The 8,792-nt window shown below is 41.1% G+C and overlaps 1 protein-coding gene across 1 annotated transcript; it reads right to left on the bottom strand.

The window, feature by feature from the left end:
• Positions 1-225: 225 nt before the first annotated feature.
• On the bottom strand, positions 226-8,204 carry LOC133966851 (high-affinity choline transporter 1-like). Its single transcript, XM_062401895.1, has 8 exons — positions 7,674-8,204; positions 7,259-7,372; positions 6,724-6,879; positions 6,438-6,586; positions 6,036-6,179; positions 5,606-5,759; positions 4,110-4,327; positions 226-3,405 (listed from the first exon to the last, which is right to left on the bottom strand). The coding sequence occupies exons 1-8, from the start codon at positions 7,855-7,857 to the stop codon at positions 2,752-2,754; spliced, it is 1,773 nt and encodes a 590-aa protein (XP_062257879.1). The 5' UTR covers positions 7,858-8,204; the 3' UTR covers positions 226-2,751.
• Positions 8,205-8,792: the final 588 nt, after the last annotated feature.

Raw genomic sequence — 8,792 nt, 5'->3', positions numbered from 1 at the left:
GTGGGCGTTTTGATTGATGCAGCCAGGGATGCAGGCTGGTCGGTCAACAGTGTCATTATATATGCACACACACGCACGCATATCATCATTGATATGATATTAAATTGCTGAGAATAAGATAATAATAGTGAGTTGACGGGTGTGAAACATGATGTAATCTGTTTAGTGCTATGAAGCAGGTATGCATATGGACAAAAAAAAAGCAAACATATCTGTGCTAAACAATATAATTTATTCAACTGACCTCACATTACTATACTTTTATAGACACTGCATAAGGAAATAAATAGCTGTAACTTCACTGTCAACAAACATTTTCATCGCTGCATTTAAAAGTAGTATAATTTGTACTTTTTTTTTTTGGTATATACATTTATCACACAAAAATACAGCATCATTGCATTTTACGACACCGAGTCACAGATGTGTCAGTGTAACAGCTGACATTGATTCTTTTTCTGCGTGTGTTCAGGTCTGTGGATGAACCGAAGCTACGACGACACTCACAATCTGAGGGGGAGGAAAGTTTACATTCACATTGAAGTCCAACGCCGTCGCCTGACCCTTTGCATAGCATCAGAGCAGCAGTCACACCCTTCAGGTCCATAACATCAATCCCATAACTGTATTTAAAAGGGAAGGGAAGGGGACAGGATCAGGTTGGGATTCTTTTAACGCACCTCACTCTGTGCCAATGAGACCCGTAAACGTCATTGTGAGCCTTCTCCTTGAACTGATCAAATGATTTAGAATAAAATGATCGCTTATCTACTCATTTCACACAGCTGAACTTTAAATGAAAGGGATTCCATAGATTTGAAAAAGATGACAACAAGTGTCAACAGTCCTTTTCCAACTAAAAAAATTATAAGAATTTACAATGACATGTAAAATATCATGTAAAATAACAACTCCTTCCCATGACAGCAGTGCGTCTCAGTGTTTAAACCAGTCAGATCCGTGACAGTGCAAGGTTGTGAGCTGTTAATTAATCAATAACCTTTCAACTTGTTATCACTGTTTATAACACACTGTGAAACAAACCCTGGTAAATCATAGTCTCGAACCTCTTTGCTGAAATAATCAAATGTCCCAAAGGCTCATTGATTGAGGAAAGGATCAATAATGACCGGCGATACTAATGCCATCCTGGAGGAGAAATCATTTCCTGTCTCTAGTAACCTGCTGTGTCTGCCCAGTCAGTGAAGATTTAGGAGGAGCAAGCACACTGTTATAGGCACACAAAGACAGGTTGTGTCAGATAAAGGCCCTTTAAAATAATCATTGTAATCATAATCATGTAATAATGTGTGTATACTGCTGATCCACTTTTCAATTGTTTTGTTAAACTGTCCAGGCAACAATTCGGTTCCATTCATTTCTATATGAAAATTAACCTAAAACACCATGTGCTTCTATTGTTGTTATGTTACTGTTCTGACAATGAGGATGCATATTAAAGAGATTCTCATTAAGGATGCATACATAATGAAGTAAAATGGCTAAATGGAAGGTAAACACTCAATAAAACCATTGCATGATTTATTTTGGAAATATTGATTGCACTATTTTGATTAAGCAGAGGCTCTGACCAAATGTGTTTGACTTTGAATCCAGAAAGTTGGGTTTGTGTCCAATCTCTCAAACCAGGAACTGATGACTTTTTTAGGGTTTAACAATGTTTAACAATATCACGGTCTAATCAATATTCAGCGGGTCTTACTTATTCGCTAATGCAAACTTATTAAGGTCATTGATGAATTTACAGCTAGTTGTGCTGCCTCCAAGTGGCCCCTTAATGATAAGAATATACTAAATATTGATTATACATCAACCTTAAAGTGATCACTATGTGGACCCCGGTGTTGGATGGTGTAAAAATAATTACTTATAAAAAAAGTTGTAGTGAATGTTTAAAAATATTTCAACTGACCGTAGTCTGGGATTTTGTAGAAAGTCAACTCAGTATCAACCTTCTGCTTGGGGAATGCAAGATTTGGGATTATCATGGGGTTCTTTATTTGACACTTATGTGTCTGGAATTAACGAATACATCAGGAGGCTTAAGAGAAATCTGAACACACAAACACACACCATTGAATCTGCAAAATCTACTCATCCAAAAAATTAAAAGAATGATGTTAATCTACATAGCATTCCGTATCTATCTGTAAAACATAGATCCAAAAATATTATTGCTCTGTTAACAAATTTACTCTACGCAAACTCACAACTCAGCCTGAAAGAAAGTATCTGTAGGATTCACTTGATGCCAGTTTTGAAGCAGAAGAACACATTCACATGTACATCGACACACACAGAGTGCTACGTGGACACAATTCCTTGGTTAGATATTGCACAATTCTCATGTCCCACTACAAACCTTTGTAGACTTCCTCATATAGGCCCTTTGTATGATCCTTGTAAAAGTTCCTCTGATTACTGTAGCAGCACTTAAATTAAAATGATTGTTGTGGTTTTGGATACCCAGTCATGATAAAACACAACACTGAGTATGGTACACTTAACACAGCTGATTGACAGTCTACCCCCCGTTTCCGGGCAAGGAATCTCCCAAAAAGAAGGAGGCACCACGTCATCAGCAAGAAAACAAACTTGTGGAGTCACTCGAAAGCCAGAAGAGATTTCTGCTGATTCAGCTTCCAGTGCGGCAGTAGCAGGTTTCCTGAAGTATGTCAATTCCTTCTTCTTCATAATCCTTGGTTCTAGTTTCCTTTGTGCCCTCGTTGTCTATTTTTCATTGTGAAAATCCTCGGGACTGGATTCCCCGTCATCACTGAGGACCTCGGTGTTGATGAAGGTTCCAGCGAGTGACGCGCTCAGAGCCTGCTTGACGGGAGCCATCTCTGAAAGGATGATGTTGTCATGGTTGCTTACCAGCGTAGCCTTGTCCATGATCTCCTTGCTGTGCTTGGACACTACAGCGTCCAGGAAGTCGTACTTGTGTGACCAAATACCACTTTCGAAAAGGTACTTGGTCAGGTAAGAAAAGCCCACATTCGCCAAGAAGGATGCGGACATGGACACAGTCTTGAAGGGAAACCTCTGCTGGACAAAGTACTCAACGTCACCAGTGAGGTGATGTACCTTCGTCTGGGTCACCCAGCCAGGGTAGAAGATGAAGGGTGGGAGTTTGAGGTAGGGCTCCCCTCCGCCAATACGCAGCAACATTCCAAAGACATAGCCGGCCACAGAGCCATAGGTATTAGTGCCCTTGACAAATAACACACTGAGAAGTTGGGGAAAGATGATGACATAGACCAGGTCGGAACTGAGGTACCACAAGCCATACACCGATCCCGTCAGCAATGCCATGGCAGTGGCGAGAGCTCCAAATACAAAGATGGTGAAGCGCATGACCCAAACAATTTCACGATCTGAGGCCTGTAGGAGAGAAGAAAGGAACGACAGAGTGAAGAAGGACGATTGAAATGTGGAGAAGACAAGATTGACAACCAGGAGGTATGACAAGAGTCACAAATAGACGCAATTCTCACATCATTCCCGACACATAATAGATGTGAAATGTTCGTGATGCACTTTAATATTCCCGCAGTGTGTTTACGCGGTGCTCGAGCAAGCAATGCAAGTCCACACGAATGATCCTGCGCCTAAACTCGACGTGAAAATTTGCTTCACATTTGGTGTGGACACAGCTTCAGGCTCTTCTTAGGTAACATCGGCATACTTACATTCTTACAGTCAGAATGTAAGTACACTGCTGTAAGAATTTAGCTCAAAGTAATAACTAGCGTAAGAACACTCTCAGAGAGCTGCTGGCTTAGCGTGCTGATGTTTGGCAGATTTTATGTTTATGACAAACTGGTCAACACTGCCATCCCCAGAACCATGATACCAAGGTGGCTAACAACAAATTACATGTTATCTCTTAGTTTAATTAATTTTGTTGCAAAAGTCTGGTGCTTGGTTTTATATGTGACACAGACGGTAAATTCAATGTTGATTCAATCTGTGCTGTTGTGTATTTTCGCTTTCAACATCTCACACACTTGGGATGAAAAGATTATTGATTTATTGATGTTTAAACTACGCATTTGAGTGCTGGTATTTTTTGTTGGCACTCTTACCGACTGCCGGAAAGCGAGCTGATAGATGTTCCTGGCAAACATGGAGCTGGCTGAGAGAATAGAAGAGTCCGCTGACGACATCACCGCAGCCGACACCGCCCCCAGACCAAAGAAGGAGACGTAGGATGGGCACAGGTGCTGCAGCACTATGGGAAGGATCATGTCTGATTCGTCTTTATCCTTCGGAGCCAGGGAACCGTAAGTAGTTTGGTTCCAATCTGAAGAAATATTGTGAAAGTTGGAAATGTAAGCACCTTTTACGATTTACACCTCACATCACAAAATACAGCAACAAGTGTAAGGCAATATTATACAATACTTTAGGTTTAAGGGCAGTTTGTGAAATTAAAATGAAAAACCATTCTTTGCCAACTTGCAGAGTTTTAAGTGGACTGATTAGTGAAAAAAAAAATCTGTTCTAATCCCTTACAGCTTTTCAAACAAAAGACTAGGTTTTGAGACCTTATTACGATACAGTCTGTTGACACAAGCTTTCCGTATGTTTCTGTGCTTTATTACAGCAGTGCTTATAACATCAGGCTGGGCAGAGAAAAATCGAGATAATAAATGGAAAGTCAGAAATGATAGATACTCCTTGAAAACATGACCTCAATGCACTACTAACTGGCTAATACACTAGTTTACCAATGGTCCAACAGGCACCTTGAAAGCACAACACATGCAACAGTGTCGCAGAAGACATTAGTTTGATTGCATTTTAATGGTAAATGTGATTAATAATCATTTCATTAATGATGATTCATTTCTGCAGCAAGTCATTGATTCTAATGAAATACTTTGATAGACAATTAAATAAAGGAGAGGATGAGGATGAACTATCAGAGAAAACCAACTTGTCATTTGGAAAGTCATTTTTTTTTAAATTGTAAAGTTAATATTTTTAATACTCTTCAGTGACCAATGGTTTATAAAGACTGACTTCAATAATGACATAAATGTCTTATTTGTTCTCATTCCTCCCTTTTGCCTTTAAACCCTCTGACATCCCGCTATCTTTCTGCCCTGTTTTTCCAACCTTCACTCCATCCTTGATTTCTAGACTTTTTGCCTCCCTCCCCTGATCCCTCTATTTGCAAGCAGCACATGATTAGTCTCAGTTATACATGAAACAGCGTCAGATGGACCAGATTAATGAGCGCCTCTTCAGATGTAATATTCACTATATCAGCATGGTCTGATGGCTCTCTCCCCTGCCCGTCGTGACTGAATCCGTCTGCTGTTGTTTACCCTCCACACACTGTATGCATCTGCATTTACACATCTGAAAAAAAAGCTGCCGGCGTGTAAACAGCCCAGGGAGGCATTGCTTTGATCAAACTTTCCGATTTGAGTAAAGGATCCGATTCCTGGATGTTTTGATTGTCTTGTGATGTTTCATTAACAGCTTAATCAATGCGGGTATATACACATACTGTAGTTTGTGATGCATGTGCATGTGTGTGTGTGTGTGTGTGTGTGTTTGTTCATGTAATTACCAGTGGAGGCCCCTATAGCCCCTATGAGGACAGAGGGGACGGCCATGACCAAGCAGCCGAAGGCGGCGATGAAGGAAAGGACCTGGGCGTAGGTAGCTGAAGAGGCAGAAAGAACCCGTTGAAAATAGACCTGCCAGGGAATCCCCCCCAACATCTAGAAACAGAAACACCATAGTAAATACAGACAGCAAACATGCGTATCAGTCAGCTACGACGCCAGCAACACAGAACGTCTTAGTTAAGAAACAGCTTTGAGATTTTCTAGTTAATACTGTTGATTGCTTGTTATTCATCTTTAGAAGGAGCCTGTGATTAAATACCACTTTAAATACTTCATTTAACCCCCTCCCATGTTGTTCTTCAGGTGAAATCAAAATATGTATGCAGCTTCCTCTACAGTGATATACTGCGTTTTCATGTTTCTTCTTACCAGCAAACAGAAGTTGTCGGCCCAGAGCCATTTGTCCTCGGGATCAATCTTCCCCAGCCAGGCTGACTGGTAGATTGCTTCCTTGGCTGAAACAGTGATGTCTGACACGGCAGGATTGGACAGGGCAAAAGGCACGCTGATCCACTGGTGGAGAGGAGCGTATGAGAATACAAATACCATTAGGTTTTCAGCAAAATACTTTGATTTCAACCAGGAACTCTGACACTTGACAATCTTGCTTCAGTTAATTCAAATTTCCTAGTTAATATGTCATTAGACAGATATTTTGAATGTTTTAGAAGTTTTGGCATGGAAATTGTCAAATAAAATGTTTTAATTGGACAAGTACAGCTTCACAAGTCAAGCGGAAAAAAGAGACGTTATCCTTATTCTAAAACTCACCAAGCCCAAAAAGATACAGAAGAGCTGGACCACATCTGTATACGCGACAGAGTAGAGTCCTCCAACAAGCGTGTAGAAGATAGCAATCAGTGCTGAGATCACCACAGACATATTAATGTTGATGTCCACGATCACGCTCAGTGTGGCACCTGCAGGGCAACACATTCAGTTCAGCTAACACAGTAATTTACTACACAATAAACTCAAAGGTGGTGCAAACAAAGAGTTGGGACATGGGGTTAAGGGTTCGAGGCCATTGAAGATATCCCACCCAGAGACCACCTACCCAGGGCAGATAAAATGGCTGCAGACCAGAAGATTTCTCCCATCAGTGCGGGGATGAAGAGCAGGCCCCCCATGCGCTTTCCATAAATCTGCTGGAAGGGATCCAGCATGGTGACGTAGCCACGTGAGCGCATGGGTTTGGCAAAGAAAAGGCCACCTGATTCATGTCAGACGTTAACATGAGGCAGAGAAAAAGCATAATAAATGATTTTAGAAAGTATCTTCAGCAAAGTCTAAAGCCATACAGGTTGACACAAAGTATAAATGTGGTGCTGCCGCTGAAGTATAGTGTGTATCCGATAGAAATTCAAATCTTTTTGTTTCTGGTTGACACACTATCCTTGTGGAATTTGTAGTTATAAGAGTAATAAGTGATTTTCATGAAGGACCACGTTTTTGCTTCATCCAGTACTGGTATGGTTCTATAAAAAAACCTTGTTTCTTCACATTTGCAGCATCTCTACCTTTTTTACATTGCATGTGGTTCTTTTTACGCACTGCCTGTATACAGTATAATTAAGGAGACTGTTTCTTACCCACTACCAAGCTGAGAGCATAACCAAAGGGTGCCTGTGCCCAGGCCAGGCCGAAATCAGGCAGGTAGACATACTCCGCTGTCCCGTTGATGTAGCCCCCACCCACCCAAGTGGCTGCGAACAAGAAAAATATAAACACAAGCACGTAAAATAAAAGATCCGGTCAAGAATGAGATGTTGGTGCATCTCATGTTACATTCATTCTGTAGGTGCGCTGAAATGTAATGAATGCAATGCTGAGTTAAGTAATATAGTGTGTTTATGGCTCCAGTGCTGTCCGTGCGTAAAAGAAGAACTTGGCGAAATGTATTGTCTCATATAACACCCAAATATGACATAATGCACACACAGAACACTGTCAGCTCCCTCCAGCAAACACATATTTTAAAAGTCTACCCGGAGTTTACCAACGCACCGGTCATGGTGAATCCACCGACGAACAATCCGATGTCCCTTCCCCCGACCATGATGCTCTCGCTCCGCTCTCCGCCTTCGCCAACTCCAGAGTTCTTGTTTTTCCACGCGGCCCAGATCCCCACGACCAGGATCAGCATATAAAAGATTACGATAGCCACGAGACCCTCGGCGTGGATGGCCATCTTCCCTGCGTCCGCTTCCTCCCGCCGGGATCAAGTGCTAGTGCGCGCGGAGGACTGGAATCTCTTTGAGAGAGCTTTGGAGTAAAAAAAAAAAGAGAAAAAAGGTTTAAAAACATTTCTGAGACTTTTTTTGATCCAGCTTTGACTTTTTACTCTAGTTAAAGCTTCTGAAAGTTGTACTCAAAGAATGCCTTGTTGTAATCCGCATTAGATTTTTACATTTTACGCACAGAAATGCCTCACGCTTATCTAAAATATCCTAAATGACGATTTAAAATCCCCTGTTCACCAAAGTTATATCAACATAGTTCAAACTAAAGACTTGCCAAACTCAAGTCATTGCTTCAAACATAAAAGGTTGAATCATTATGGAAGAAAATGTTCTGAGTCAAGAAAACAGCCTCATTTTAGTCAAGAAAGTGTGATTAAGTCTCAGCATTCAAATCCACATACTTGGACACATAGCCTGTAACACTAACTTAACACAATCATGAGACACACGACCGACTGGTGGCTGAAAATCTATTTGAGTTATAATAATAGAAGTGTCCAACTTCAAAGACAGTTGAACATCTTCTCTGCGCGCTGTGTCGCCTCACTTACAGACACACTTACTCCAATTATCCTGCTGGTCCACTCCTGAAAATGTCTTTTAATTTTCATTTCATCCTTAAAAAATGCACGAGGCTACATTGTAATCAAATACGATATTAAAAAAACTGAACCCAGGCGCTTTTGCTTCTTTAGAGGATCCGTGCGTAAAAGTCAAATGTTTTCAAAGGTGAGAATAACCAGTAAACCATTAACCAAAGGGGTGTAGAACTGACGTGTACGGGTTTAATGTCCGTTCTGCTGCATCAGTACAACCACACCTGATGTTTCCAGCTACCCCGTTGCGCTGACACCATGGTTCCAAGAGGCAGGCATTGCATTAT

The sequence above is a fragment of the Platichthys flesus genome, chromosome 13 (genome assembly GCF_949316205.1).
Source record: "Platichthys flesus chromosome 13, fPlaFle2.1, whole genome shotgun sequence".
NCBI lineage: Eukaryota > Metazoa > Chordata > Actinopteri > Pleuronectiformes > Pleuronectidae > Platichthys > Platichthys flesus.
Note: the sequence above shows the minus strand (reverse complement) of the source record. Positions and strands in the feature narration are given on the sequence as shown.

Bases quoted from the DNA above. Each gene is read 5' to 3' on its own strand.
- LOC133966851 (XM_062401895.1), bottom strand. From the start codon at position 7,857: ATGGCCATCCACGCCGAGGGTCTCGTGGCTATCGTAATCTTTTATATG. The intron at 7,373-7,673 runs GTGCGTTGGTAA...TCTTGTTCGCAG, and splicing joins CGGTGGATTCACCATGACCG to CCACTTGGGTGGGTGGGGGC. The intron at 5,760-6,035 runs GTAAGAAGAAAC...TTCTGTTTCTAG, and splicing joins CCGACAACTTCTGTTTGCTG to ATGTTGGGGGGGATTCCCTG.